Raw genomic sequence first — 15,774 nt, 5'->3', positions numbered from 1 at the left:
CAACAAGGGCGTTGTGTGCTCCCTGCGTCCCGCTCCTGTTAGTAACATGGCTGCCGCGCGCTGGACTAGCTGAAGCTTCCGGGCCGTCTTCAAGGGCAGCCCCACGTAGAGAGCGTTGCAGTAGTCAAGGCTTTGTTCTAGTTCAACTTTACATGAAGTCCTCACATTGATTCATTCCATCAAGTCGGTTCCAGTGATTTCTAACATCATTTAACCTCAGACACTTTAAAGGGAGTAAAAGGAAGGGCTGGGGCACAACAGGCTTTACCTCACACATAACATCAAGTTAAATTTTCAAAATCTATTTGGGTGGTGGCAGTAATACCTTAATACACATCGAGCTTCGTGACAGGTGTCTAGTTGGAGCCTTAGAAAACAAAGTCCTCTACTCCGTTCCTTCAAATTGGTACCAACGGACGAATGGGTCATTCAATCTAGTTCACATTGGTGACCAGCTGAGAGCAATAAAACAGCCGAAGAAACGCGAGAGTGTGTGTGCTAGGGAATATATTTTAAGTATTATTCCTTATTGCTCAGGCTGATCCTTTACAAAAGGTAATTAGAAAATTTTAAATATATTTTTCCATTCCTTTCTCTATCCCTGGAATAGATATGTGATGCAACCACTAAAGCAAAAGTCATTTTTAAAATAATAATAATAATAATAATAATAATAATAATCTTTATTTGTATCCCACCTTTCTCCCTAAATGAATAATGTATTATTTTCAAACAAATGTATGGGGGAGGATGTTTTAAAATCAACATGTGTGGTTAGTGCAATGGTTTTCAAACACAACGTCCTAGACTTTAGACTTCAACTTGCTATGACTTCTAGGAGTTGAAGACCCAAATTTGGCGACTGTTGGTATAACAAAGGGTTACTGAATTTGATGCTCAGGCAAGATATTCATTTATTGTGTTAAGTAAGATGTGAGTGTGAGGAGTCCAGATGCTGAAGTTGTCCTCCTCTCCTCCCTTTTGTGACCTACAATGAAGCTTGCTTTTTTACAATGTGTTTCCCAAAATGTAGCCCCTGGGACCTGGCTGAGAGGCAGCCAAGGGTCAGCCGGAGCCCTTTTATCACTTTGCAACACAAGGGCTTACATGACATACTGCAGATAGATTTACTTTAACCATTTTCAAATTTACGACAACAGAAATGAAAGGAAGCAATTGAAAAAAGGCCTGTTTTAATCCCCTCAGACATGAGACATCTAGTAATTAGGTAGCGGTAAAAGCGGGAGAAAATCAAAATGAAATTTGAAACACTCAAATAAATCTTGGATGCTCTTATCTTTGCAAATCACGCCAGGTTTGTGAAAGCAAGTGGTGGAGTCCCATTACAAGGGAGGTAGGCTACCGCAGGGCAGGCGGGTTTAGCGGTAGGAATAAATCTGCCAACTCCAGTCACTTGCCAGATGCGAGGGCACAATGGGATATGTATAAATGAGCTGTTATTTAATGAGAGATTATGTTGAATTGTCAGCTGCTTGTTTCTCTGTGTAATGCTGATCTCCGATAGTTTTTCACATTTTTACATTTGGAGAGAGTCATTCCCCCGCCCCCCGTTCTTAATAACAATCATAAGCAGAGTTCAAGTATATCTTTTTAGAATTTAAAGCTTGATTGAAAGGGAGGCAAACAATAAAACATTGCAGCATTCATGGCTTCATTATGCGGAGATCAGTTTATGGAAACATATTCCCCAATAAATAAATGGTGTGTGTCCAGACCTAGCAACTAATTGTTTTCCCATTTTAAAGAGATGTTGTCATGCATTAAATCATGTTATATGAATATCCAACATATACTTGTATTACTTTTACTGCACTGGATAGTTAGGGTTTTAGAAGAGACCCAATGTGTTATCATTGTTGGAGTGCAGCCTATGATTTATTTATTTAGGCTGGACTATTGCAACGCCCTGTATGTGGGCCTTCCAATGTCTACGACCCGAAAGCTTCGTATTGTTCAGAATGCGGCAGCCAGGCTAATCACAAAAATGCCCATGAAATGCCATATAACACCAGTGCTGCAACATTTACATTGGCTTCCAACTGAGTACCGTGGCCTGTATAAGATGTTAGTTCTGACCTTTAAAACTCTTTACGGCCAGGGTCCATCGTACCTTAGGGACCGCCTCTCCTTCTCCCATCATCGGAGGTCGCAACGACCAGCCCAACGTGACTTACTCCATATACTGGGTCCTAGAGAAGTGCACTTGGAAAGGACCAGACGCAGATGGGCTTTTTCTATTTCTGCCCCTGCCTTGTGGAATTCTTTGCCGCCATGCATGACTTAGGGCCTTTTACTCTTGCACTTAAGACCTGGCTTTTTACTAGAGCTTTTGATCTCTGTTAATTTTTAATTTTTGTATGTATGTATTTTATCTTTTATAATTTAGCTGTAAATCGCCTAGAGCATTCTCGGATGGAGGGCGATTAATAAGTTATTAAATGATGATTTATTTATTTATTTTATTATTTATTTTATTTACTGCATTTGTTGACCGCCGTTCTCAGCCCTAGGGCGACTCATTTATTTATTTATTTATTTATTTATTATTCGAACGTATATGCTGCCACTCCCCTGGGGCATGATCATCAAGTTTGCAGACGACACCAAATTGGGAGGGATAGCCAATACTCCCGAGGACAGGAGCAGGATTCAAAATGATCTTGACAGATTAGAGAGATGGGCCAAAACTAACAAAATGACATTCAACAGTGACAAATGCAAGATACTCCACTTTGGCAGGAAAAACGAAATGCAAAGATACAAAATGGGGGACAATGCCTGGCTCGAGAGCAGTATGTGTGAAAAAGATCTTGGAGTCCTTGTGGACAAGTTAAACATGAGCCAACAATGTGATGTGGCAGCAAAAAAAAAGCCAATGGGATTTTGGCCTGCATCAATAGGAGCATAGTGTCTAGATCTAGGGAAGTAATGCTACCCTCTATTCCGCTTTGGTTAGACCACACCTGGAATGTTGTGTCCAATTCTGGGCACCACAATTGAAGAGAGATATTGACAAGCTGGAATGTGTCCAGAGGAGTGCGACTAAAATGATAAAGGGTCTGGAGAACAAGCCCTATGAGGAGCGGCTTAAGGAGCTGGGCATGTTTAGCCTGAAGAAGAGAAGGCTGAGAGGAGATATGATAGCCATGTATAAATATGTGAGAGGAAGCCACAGGGAGGAGGGAGAAAGCATGTTTTCTGCTTCCTTGGAGACTAGGACGCGGAACAATGGCTTCAAACTACAAGAGAGGAGATTCCATCTGAACACGAGGAAGAACTTCCTGATTGTGAGAGCTGTTCAGCAGTGGAACTCTCTGCCCCGGAGTGTGATGGAGGCTCCTTCTTTGGAAGCTTTTAAACAGAGGCTGGATGGCCATCTGTCAGGGGTGATTTGAATGCAATATTCCTGCTTCTTGGCAGGGGGTTGGACTGGATGGCTCATGAGGTCTCTTCCAACTCTTGGCTTCTATGATTCTATGAAATAAATGCTTTCATCCATTAAACCCTCCATTAAACAATTTTAGAATGTATTTCCTGTTACTTCTCAATTAAACAAACCTCAAATATAAGGGCAGGCAGATAGTTACCTGGAAAATTTCCTCCTGCTCATGTAGAAGTCCTCGGTATTATTTAAAGGGTGGGTATGGGGTATGTGTGAAGCAGCTGGTGTTTAATGACTCTGTCAGACCCAATTAAAAAACGTCAACTAGTTACTTTGATTTGTGTTCAGTCATGCCATGGGTATACTTAAAAAACATTAGACTCCGCCAGAGCTCATTTTGGCTTTGTTCACATTCATCTTTTATACCTTTAAGGGTATTGATGGCATATCACCAATGTTACGGCCCCTTCCTCGCCATCAATTTTTAATCTGAAAGAATTCGAAGCAGGGACAATTCTCATCTGTAGTTACTTGGACACGTAAACTCCATTGTACACAATACTTGTACACTGGATAACATTAAATAACAAAGGTTCTCCTGTTACTGAAGTTCAGAAACCAACGTGTTTTAGTTATATGCAATTTGCATTTTCAACAGTGCAGTAAATGGCTTTTTATTTTTTCAGGTAATACTAAAAAAAGGAAGTATTGTGGTTTTATTTTATTTTTTTCGTGTCAGGAGCCACTTGAGAAACTGCAAGTCGCTTCTGGTGTGAGAAAATTGGTCGTCTGCAAGGATGTTGCCCAGGGGACGCTTGGATGTTTTGATGTTTTACCATCCTTGTGGGAGGCTTCTCTAATGTATGGGGAGCTGGAACTGACAGAGGGAGCTCATCCACACCCTCCTAGAATTGAATCTGCAACCTGTCGGTCTTCAGTCCTGCTGGCACAAGGGTTTAACCCACTGCGCAACCAGGGCTCTTAAGTATTGTGGTGTAACAATTGCATTTTAAAGAGGGAACTACAACTCTCATATACGACCCATTTTTAGTATTCTCACAAAAATGCCTTAGGGTTGCCATAAGTCGGATTTTTTTTTATCGTATCAGGAGTGAATCAAGGCTACAGTTGTAATGTTTTGGTTTTTTTTTAAAAAAAAAACCCAAAGTTTAAAATCTTGGCATTATGCTAAATGTCCTTGGACTAGTATCTGGCCACTTGGAGTGCCTCTGCTGTTGCTATAAGAAGGTCCTCCGTTATGCACGTAGCAGTGCTCAGGTTGCCTTGTAGTAGGTGGTCTGTGGTTTGCTCTTCTCCACACTTGCATGTCGTGAACTCCACTTTGTGGCCCCATTTCTTAAGGTTGGCTCTGCATCTCATGTTGTCAGAGCACAGCCTGTTCAGCACCTTCCAAGTCACCCAGTCTTATGTGTGCCCAGGGGGGAGTCTCTCATTTGGTATCAGCTATGGATTGAGGTTCCAAGTTTTAGCCTGCCACTTTTAGACTCTCGTTTGCTGAGGTGTTCCTGCAAGTATCTCTGTAGATAATAGAAAACTATTTCTTGATTTAATGTGTTGACGTACTAGCTGATATCTGAACAGTTAGAAATGACTTGAAAGCACACAACGTTCGCAAGTAATGTTTTGTAATTTTTAATACTTGTCAGGAGACATCTTCTTTGTTAAGTGGATAAAATTCACTGTGCCAGTTTTCCTCATCTATATAAATAAAAAAATGTAATGTTCATAGAATCATAGAATCAAAGAGTTGGAAGAGACCTCATGGGCCATCCAGTCCAATCTCCTGCCAAGAAGCAGGGGGTTCATTTGTGGGATTAACATAACTCAAAAACCACTGGACAAATTGGCACCATATTTGAACACAATACAACTATCAAGACGGCAAGTGACCATCACTCATAAAACACTGAAAACACAGCAGAAGGGACTTAAAAAACCAAAAACAAAAATACATTACAACGCATGTGCAAAACCGCACACACACACACATATATATGCAAACATACATATATGCACATATACCCAAATATATACACACAAAACACAGCTACACAGACTGGCCACAGGAACTCATGGCAGGGGACAGCTAGTTCTCAATAAAATGAAAAAAATTTGATAATCTAATACAGTGGTTTTCAACCTGGGGGTCGGGACCCCTGAAGGGGTCACGAGGGGGTGTCAGAGGGGTCGCCAAAGATCATTACAGACAGTATTTTCTGTTGGTCATGGGAGTTCTGTGTGGGAAGTTTGGCCTAATTCTATTGTTGGTGGAGTTCAGAATGCTCTTTGGTAGTAGGTGAACTATAAATCCCAGCAACTACAACTCCCAAATGTCAAGGTCTATTTTCCCCAAACTTCACCAGTGTACATATTTGGGTATATTGAGTATTTGTGCCAAGTTTGATCCAGATCCATCATTGTTTGAGTCCACAGTGCTCTCTGGATGTAGACGAACTACAACTCTAAAACCCAAGCTCAATGCCCACCAAACCCTTCCAGGATTTTCTGTTGGTCATGGGAGTTCTGTGTGCCAAGTTTGGTTCAAGTCCGTTGTTGGTGTAGTTCAGAATGCTCTTTGAATGTAGGTGAACTATAAATCCCAGCAACTACAACTCCCAAATGTCAAGGTCTATTTCCCCCAAAATTCACCAGTGTACATATTTGGGTATATTGAGTATTTGTGCCAAGTTTGATACATACCCATCATTGTTTGAACCCACAGTGCTCTCTGTATGTAGCTGAACTACAACTCCTAAACTCAAGGTCAATGCCCACCAAACCCCATCCTCCCATCCACCCACCAATCCTCCCATCCCAACCCCACCAGTATTCGAATTTGGGCATATTGGGTATTTGTGCCAAATTTGGTCCAGTGAATGAGAATACATCCTGCATATCAGATATTTACATATCGATTCATAACAGTAGCAAAATTACAATTATGAAGTAGGAACAAAAATAATTTAATGGCTGGGGGTCACCACAACATGAGGAACTGTATTAAGGGGTCACAGCATTAGGAATGTTGAGAACCACTGATCTAACATGATAAAACATGTCAGCATACAATTTTCTCATTTAATTGAAGATGAGGAAATTTGTAAAGATTCTTTACACTCCTGAGAGCAATTGGTGGGTTGTAAAGAATGTATTCCAATCGTTGGTTTGTCTATGCCAAGTATAGGCAACTGTGGGATTCTTATTTTACTCTCTTTATTATTATTGGAAGGATACGTAAGCACATTTACATTGAAAAAGGTTAGAATAATGGTTTCATCAGAGTTGAACAATCTTATCTTAAATTACAGGTTTTTGTAAATATTCAAAAACATTGAACCTCCGGATGCCTCAATTAATGTAATTTTTGGTATCTATTTTTATTTTGAAAGTTACCAGTAGCTGCTGCATTTTCCATCCTGGTTTTCCCAGTGTTTTCCCCTTTTTGGGCAAAGTCCTGGAACGTGTGGTGGCCTCACAACTCCAGACATTCTTGGTAGACACCCGCTACTAAGGAAGTTGTCGAGGTCCTGAACCGGTGCTTGGCCGCTGTGACGGTCTGGATGGGGGCGAACAAATTGAAATTGAATCCAGACAAGACAGAGGTACTCCTGGTCAGTCGTAAGGCCGAACAGGGTATAGGGTTACAGCCTGTGTTAGACGGGGTCGCACTCCCCCTGAAGACACAGGTTCGCAGTTTGGGTGTGATCCTGGACTCATCGTTGAGCCTGGAACCCCAGGTTTCGGCGGTGACCAGGGGAGCATTCGCACAGTTAAAACTCGTGCGCCAACTGCGCCCGTACCTTGGGAAGTCTGACTTGGCCATGGTAGTCCACGCTCTGGTTACATCCCGTTTAGACTACTGCAACGCTCTCTACGTGGGGTTGCCTTTGAAGACGGCCCGGAAGCTCCAATTAATCCAACGCTCGGCAGCCATGATACTAACAGGAGCGGAGCGCAGGGAGCATACAACTCCTCTGCTGCACCAGCTCCACTGGCTGCTGATCTGCTACCGAGCTCAATTCAAAGTGCTGGCGTTGGCCTTTAAAGCCCTAAACGGTTATGGCCCAACTTACCTATCCGAATGTACCTCGGCCTATCAGCTCGCCAGGACCCTAAGATCTTCTGGGGAGGCCCTGCTCTCTATCCCGCCTGCTTCACAGGTGCGGCTGGCGGGGACGAGAGACAGGGCCTTTTCTGTGGTGGCCCCGCGGCTATGAAACGCCCTTCCCATGGAGGTTAGATCAGCCCCCTCATTGATGGTATTCCGAAGAAGACTAAAAACCTGGATGTTCGAGCAGGCATTTGGTTAACTCAGTGCAAGGAATGTAATGATTAAAGGATTGGCAATTATGGACGACGAAACTGGATTACGATTTTAGTCAGGAGTTGAATTGGATTGTTTGTTGATATATGTATTGTGTACTATGTTTTTATGCTTTTAAACTGTATATTGCCGATTGTTATATTTTGTTGTAAACCGCGCTGAGTCGCCGGCCAGGCTGAGAAGCAGCGGTATACAAGTATAGCAAATAAATAAATAAACAAATAAATAAAACTAGGTGCCTCAGTTTATATTTGATTCGGCTCATACTCCAGTATATACGATAAGTTAAAAAATGGGAACAAGTCCACTATAAAGCGTAAAATATGTTTGCTTTTTTAAAGGTTCACGGAAATCAAAGACAGTTCAGGAAAACTTGACCTCAACATGCTCTCTCCTGCTAAGAAAGAATATTGGGCTATGCTGGCCTACAATCGGTCTAAGCTTTGCAATATTCTGATGTCCAACGAACTCAACCGCCGTCTGTCTCCTCACGGCGTGACGTCAAATGCCGTGCACCCGGGAAATATGATGTATTCGTCCCTCCATCAGAACTGGTGGGTGTATACCCTGCTGTTCTCTTTGGCTCGTCCGTTTACCAAGTCAATGGTAGGTGAATGGTGTTTTATACCTCTTTGGATCATTTCTAAAATCCACTCACTTTTTGGAGATTTGTGGATATTTGTGTCATTTAAGCATCTTCTATATTAGCTGGTTTTGGAAATGGTTTTATGACTGTAAATGTGTACAAAAGTGCTTGCCTTGCTGGTCTGCTTTTGGTGCTTTGAAAAACCATTGTTTGAACCATGTTGGATGGGTTCATATGCAGATGATGAATGCTGGAACATTAGAAGACTAATGGAGTGCTACATGGGCATGAGTTGGCATGGGAAGGGAGGAAAATTCAAACCTCTTTCAGAAAACAAAACAGAAAAACCTTGCCAAAGTATATGAACCGTTATCTCCATGGCATCTCCTGAACTTTCACGATATCTAAAATTAGGAGCCATTATCAGATACTTGCCACAGTTCTGCCTTGAAACAAAATGTTTGTGTTGGCAAGTAGGGAAGTAGCAGAAAGCATTGCATGTTCAGGTTACAAGAACTTAGCAGATGTTTCCCTCCACTGAAGTTTTGAATCTTCTTGCTTCGAAAATGGCTAGAAATTGGAGGCGATTGGGTTACGCTTCCTGTTTCAGTGCAGAGCCAACCATTGTGCTTGAGTTGTAACAGATGTACTGCTCGGTTTTTGGAAATATAAGACTGGTGCTGTTGCAGAGTTAGAAATTATAACTGAAAGTGGCCAAGAAATTACACGCTTAGTATGGGATAGGAGAACTCGGATAACTTTTTCCGTATGCTTTTCGGTGCCCCATTCCAGCTGAGAAGGACCACTTGGATAAGTGGATTCAATCAGCCTTGTTTTGTTTGCTGAATTGGTTGCAATCACTTGGGAGTGCTTATCTGAAAATACATGTTGTTGAGTTTTGTTTTGTTTTTGAGTAAGAATTAAGTACAGTAGAGTCTCGCTTATTTGTTTGTTTGTTTGTTTGTTTATTTACTATGCTTCTATACTGCCATTATCAGCCCGAGGGCGACTCAGGGCGGTTTACAAAACGGCACAATTTGATGATCACAATAATATAAAAAAACAGTTAAAACATTTAACATAAATAAAATTAAATAAGTAATAAAACTGATAAAAACACAGATCCTCCACATCGCATAACCAAAATTGTTCTGTCGCCGCTGGAGCTGAAATTAAATGCTTCTAAGAGAGGATGCAAGGCTTGCGTCCAGCGGGAAGCCCGGGGGCCCGAGAAAGAACCTTTAGAGGAATTTTCCCTATTAAACAGGCTTTAGGAGACTTAAGCTTAAATACAACAGTCTTTATTAATGAACAAGCAGGAATTGTAAGATTTCTAAATAGTCTATTGGCTCTTGCAGTCTTGTTTACAGGAAACAGGCACTATCTTCAAGAAACTTTGTTTAACAGAAAAAAATCCCCTTTAAAGCTCCTCCCAGGCTGCTGTGAATTTAAACCTAACTGGTTTGAGTCTGCTACTGGCTGAACTGCGTCTCAGAATCGAACAGACATACCACCAGGCTTGAAATCACTTAGTTGAAGATGAAGAGCTGTTATTCCCTCTGGAGGTCCTCAGGGCTGTGAAGCTGTTCCCTGGAACCCTTTGGGAATCTGTAGAGGCCTTTAATCTGTTCTTCTCCAGGAAGTCTTAAAAGACGAAGCCTTTGCACAGGAGGAACATCTGTACGCATCCTCTGCCTTGGCTTCCCTTGCTGTGACTTACTGAAAAATGGCCCCTTCCCTCCAAAAGGCAAAAAGGGGGCGGGACCAGGGATCCTAATTATAATTGGCAGGTGGCTTACCCTATAAATGCAAATTATAACAGGAAACCCCCTGCTGCAAAATCCCAAGCATGGGATTGCACACAAACATTTAAACACAGCAAATAAATCTGGAGCTCCTGGAATAGCTGTTCCAGAACAAAAATCATTATCCAATCGCATTGTCCAGTCGTTCCGAGATCAGGGGTTGTCCGCTACATTGCATTTGCAGGTTTTGACTTTTTAAATGAAATTTTAAGAGGGTGGGGGTCGATCTAATGACCCTAGGGAGGGTGTTCCACATCCAAGGGGCCACCACTGAGAAGGCCCTGTCTCTCGTTCCCGGCAACTGAACCCGTGAATAAGGCGGGACCGAGAGCAGGGCCTCCACAGAAGATCTTAAGTTCCTAGATGGTTCATAATTCCTAGATGGTTCAATTCAAGGTGCAGGTTCTTACCTACAAAGCCCTGAACGGTCTGGGACCCGCCTACCTACGTGACCACATTTCTGTGTACAAACCCACACAATCTCTTGGATCATCTGGTTAGGTCCTGCTCTCGCTCCCGCCTCCTTCACAAGTGTCATTGGTGGGGATGAGGGAGAGGGCCTTTTCTATGGTGGCCCCCCGACTCTGGAACTCACTCCTCAAGGATATCAGGCAAGCCCCCACATTGGCAGTCTTTAGAAGGAGCCTGAAAACGTGGCTGAATAAAGGAAACAATGCCCTGCTCTGATTAATTCCCTGCAAAATGTCCTCAGAAGCACTTTAACTACTACTATGTTAACACCCCCCACCCCCCTGCTTAGATACATCCTACCTCTGTTCACGCCGAATGTTTATTTTAAAATGTTAATTTATTACATCCGCCCCAGCCATAGGTTTTACAATTTTTGTGTGTTACTCCCTATATGTGAGGTATATTAACTGTATTGTTTTATTTGCTTACTGCTTTGTTGTTTTATTGATGTGTTGTTGGGCTTGGCCTCATGTAAGCTGCCCCGGGTCCCCTAGGGGAGATGGTGGCGGGGTATAAAGTATTATTATTATTATTATTATTATTATTATTATTATTATTACAAGAGATACGGACAGATAAGTAGGGCAAGAACCATTTAGGGCTTTATAGACTAAAGCCAGCACTTTGATTTGTGCTTGGTAGCAGACTGGCAGCCAGTGGAGCTGGTGCAGCAGAGGAGTTGTGTGCTCCCTGAGCGCCGCTCCTGTTAACAACCTGGCTGTAATCCATTGAACCATTTGAAGCTTCCGAACAGTCTTCAAAGGTAACCCCACATAGAGAGTGTTTCAGTAGTCTATACTGGATGTAACCAGAGAGTGGACTACCGTGGCCAAGTCAGACTTCCCAAGGTACGGGCGCAGCTGGCACACAAGTTTTAATTGTGTGAATGCTCTCCCAGTCACTGCTGAGATCTGGGGTTCCAGACTCCGCGATGAATCCAACATAAATGTGCTGGCAGACTGTTGGATAAGAAAAAAATGTTGGATAATAAGGAGGGATTAAGGGAAAGCCTATTAAATGTCAAATTACATTATGATTTTACAAATTAAGCACCAAAAGATCATGTTTTACAACAAATCACCATAAAAAACAGTTCAATACACAGTAATATTATGCAGTAATTACTAGGCTTGGGTAACCACAGAAAAATTTGGTTCTAAACTCGTTTTGTTTTTAGGGGGCCGTTGCGTATCGTTTTTTTTAATAATTCCGAAATTTTCCTTTTAAAATTTTTGAAATATACGAAATTTCGTATAATTACGAATCAATTCGTTAATGGCGGGCGCGATTGCGCAATGTGCTAAAAAAACCTCCAAATGGGACAGGGGGAACTTCTGAAGCTTCCCTCTCCCTCTGTTGTTGACTGTTGGTGTGATAAAACAAACAACAACTATAAAACTTGCACCAGACATGCCAAAATAATTACGAAATAATTACAAAATAATTACAAAATAATTACGAAATAATTACAAAATAATTACGAAATAAATTGAAATAATTGTTTCGAATCATATTTACTCCTCACACTATTCCTGAATGGCTCAATATTGGATCGTAAGCTAATTTAAATACGAATTAATAACGAATTACGAAATTAACGAACGAAACCGCCCAAGCCTAGTAATTACTGTATTTATGAATTTAGCAGCAAAACAGACATGGGTTCTTTCTTTCTTCCACCCTGGACATTATTCTGGGTGGGAGGCAGACTGCGTTGGATAATCCAGAACGTTGGATGAGCAAAGGTCGGATAAGCGAGACTCTACTGTATTTCTCCTGGTGTTACCAACCATGCCCATTTTCTGGCAGAACCGAAGGCATATTAGAGCTTTATTTATTTATTTTCAGTCTTGAAGGTACCGCAAGGGATTCGTGGTCGTCTTTTTTATTTCTGTTTTTTTAAAAAATAAATAAATAAAGGGAATACCAACTTTTTGCATGAAACTTGGCTTTTGTATTTAGAGTAGTTTCTTGGAATTTTAGAAGGGTGATTGTCTTCTGTGGTGCATGTTTGTTTGAACTTCAGCCAATAGAAATTACTATCTAAGCATAATTTATAATTTCTGTTCTGTTTCAATTGATTGTTCTTTACACTTCTAAAAAGAATCTGGAAATTCACATTCAGCCATTGCTCTCACTGTTTTTGTACCAGAGGTTTTAGAAAGAGGATTCTTTAAAGCTAGTATTAGTAAGCTTTTATGTTGATCATGTCTGCTGTTTGTATATGTTGTAGTTCAGCCCATGATTGTGTCTGATGTTCATGATGGGAATGGGGATGAAGGATTTTCTGGCTCTGGGTCTGTTGGTAATGGGGATGAGTTAAGCCCAGACGAGAGGCCTGAGATGTCTCATGAGGATTCACAAGGTCACATTCCTGGGAGAGGCCCTCAACAGTCTTTCTCAGAGAAACTATCTTCTGAAGATGAATTGTCAGAATTTAATGAGAATGAAGATAGAAAGCAAGTCTTTTGTAAACAGAGGCAAAGTTCTAAAGCCCAATGAAGGTCAATTCATCTGCAGGACAAGAGGGATAAGAAACCCTTATCTGGTTGTAAGGGCAAGGAAAATGCTTTCCTTTTGATTCTGGGTTCAGGAAAAAGCTTTGTATTGATATAAGGGGAAAAGTTGCCTCAGTCTTGTCAACGTTGGAATTTCATGATGGTCTTGTTTTCAAGTGTTCCGAGTTTCATGTACCAACTTTTGCCAGGCTCCTGATCTGTGCATTGGATTTTCATGCTGCCTTTTTCAATGGTTTTTGTACCTTTGAATCTTGTGTTTTACCTTGTGTCTTGAAGCTCATGGACTATTCTTTATCTTGAGACTATATTGTTTTTACCACATTTGCTGCTTTGCCTACATATATTCTTTAATAAACTGCTTGTTACTTTTACGAAGTTGTGGTGTTTAAGGTCAGAGGTGTTCCTGCTCTGGAATACTGTTTGAGTATCCCTTATTTGGAACCACAAGTATTTGGGAATTTCATTTTGTTTTGTTTTTTTAAAAAAATTGGAGTAGTTGTATTTGCATATAGGTAGACAATGAGATATCTTGGATACGGGCTCCAAGTAAAAAAAATGCAATTCAGTTATTTTACTCTCATACCCTGCAGGCAAATTTCATGCTGTATTTTACTCACATACCCTGCAGATTGAACCACCAGAAACCAAGGGTATGACTATCTCCATGATTCCTGTGGACAATTTTGAATTTTACAGTATTTCAGATTTTGGTACTCAGGATAAGGGATGTTCAACCTGCATTGTATTTGGTATAATTGAAATGATGACTTGTGTGATGTCTTGACCTAAGTTGCTTTCCCTCCTCTGTTCATTTCGTTGTTTGGCCTCTCTTTGGGTTGGACTGTTCTGTTTGTGCTGAGTTTTTTTTTTTTTTTGGGGGGGGAGCTCAAAATCCCCCTAGAGACCTGGCTCTGATGGTTTAGTCCTGCTGCCTCAGAGCTTGTTGCAAAGGTTTCTTCCCTCCACTTTCTGAAGCAGAGCTTTAGAGAAGGAGGGCCAGGAATTGTCTGGGTTTTGGGCCTGGCAATCTAAAACAGGCTTTCTATAGCACACGCATACCATAGCTGTTGTGACCCAGAAGCCTTAATTAAGCCAAACACAGAATGAGAGTTCAGAAACACAGCTTCTTCAAGCACTTAATTTCAGTGCAAAAGAGTCTCTATAAGAACTTAGCATCAAAAGCAGGATGAAATCAGGAACAAAAATATAATCCAGATTATCGCACTGCCTTATAATGTGGATTAAACATAAAGTTAAGCAAACTGCTTGCAAAAAGGTAAAGCACAAAAACACAGTCACTGAAGATAGAAAAACGAAGTTCCAAAACTAAGAAATGTTTCAGTCACAAAGTTATTAAAGTTCAAAGTCCAGAAAGCCAAAAACGTAGTCAAACCGGTCCGTGGTCAATCCGTTGGTAAACAAAGGCTGGAACGCTGGAATCACCGAGGAAGCAGGAGTTCAGGAACACACAAAGCTGTAGCCCAGGACCCAAGGTTGAAAATTGGCAGCACAAAGAATTATATCCTGTAAAGACACTATGCCTTCTGCGAAGTACAATCCAAACAGAACCCACTTTTATCTCAAAGTTCTTCCTCAGAGCTTGATGAGCTCCCCACCCTCTCGTCATCCCTCTCAGCTGCCCCCAAATCTGCAGCTGAGTGCCCATCCCGCCACTTCTGCCAACGATTGTCAGGGTTCAGATCCTGCCAATCCCCAGTGAACCCCTCAAATTCCTCACTGGAGGTGGGTTGGTTACAGATGTCCCTTATTTGTTGCACACGGGTCCAATCTAATTCTTCCTCCTGTTCCATATCACTCCCAGACCCAGAACTCCCTTCAAACCCAAGGAAATCTTCATCCTCCGTTGGTGCACAAAGTATTTCCCGAATACGTTTCCTTTGTAATTCCCCCTCACACTCTGGCTCGCGAGCAGCCCTTTTTCCACCTCTGCTCACTTCCCCATCCGTCTCATAATCCGAGAAGCCTGGAAATGTGTCAGTATCACTTGGAGCCATAATGATTTCCCTAATGCGCTGACGCTGCTGTTCTCCCTCCAACTCCCAAGTAGACCCGTTCTCCCTGCTACCAGGAGTAGCAACTCAACCAACACGCTGAATTACAACAATCGCCTAGTATTTACCATCAGAACCTTGTATTTACCTTATAGCTTTGTACATACCTTGTACTTATCATCGATATAGCTTAGTATTTACCACCTAGTCAGCATAGAGAGTATTTACCTACAGCTTGTACTTTACCACCAATTTAGCTTGTATTCTTTCCCATATAGGTATTATTAGCTCTGTACTTCACCATTCTATTTCTGTATCATTTCAATAGCCAAGTTTTTTACCAAGTGACTTACCACAATTATAGTCAAATATTTACCTCATATTCTATGAATATTGTCAAGTCTTTATTTCCAGTGTAACCAAATTCAATCATCAAACTGCGTCTTTGTAATACTTTGTTTTGATTCACCTTTCAAGAACTCTGACTGAAATTCACTTTGCCTTTGTTTCCGGTACACTTGTTTGGTGGGTGTTAATCCTGTCTCAAAAGTCTTATTTTGGAGAACTGAAGTACATCAGAGGGTATACCGATAGCCACTGGGGAATAGTCAGACACATAGTTTTCGTTCAACC

General features: G+C 41.5%; 1 protein-coding gene across 1 annotated transcript in view; it reads left to right on the top strand.

Annotated features, from left to right (window-relative positions):
• The window catches only part of WWOX (WW domain containing oxidoreductase), a 1,061,193-nt gene that overhangs the window by 259,332 nt on the left and 786,087 nt on the right, over window positions 1-15,774 (top strand). Inside the window, exon 8 of the mRNA XM_067471037.1 lies at window positions 8,090-8,354. Coding sequence (XP_067327138.1) covers window positions 8,090-8,354 — 265 coding nt within the window. The remainder of the gene's footprint in view (window positions 1-8,089; window positions 8,355-15,774) is intronic.

The sequence above is a fragment of the Anolis sagrei genome, chromosome 8 (assembly GCF_037176765.1).
Source record: "Anolis sagrei isolate rAnoSag1 chromosome 8, rAnoSag1.mat, whole genome shotgun sequence".
NCBI lineage: Eukaryota > Metazoa > Chordata > Lepidosauria > Squamata > Dactyloidae > Anolis > Anolis sagrei.
Note: the sequence above shows the minus strand (reverse complement) of the source record. Positions and strands in the feature narration are given on the sequence as shown.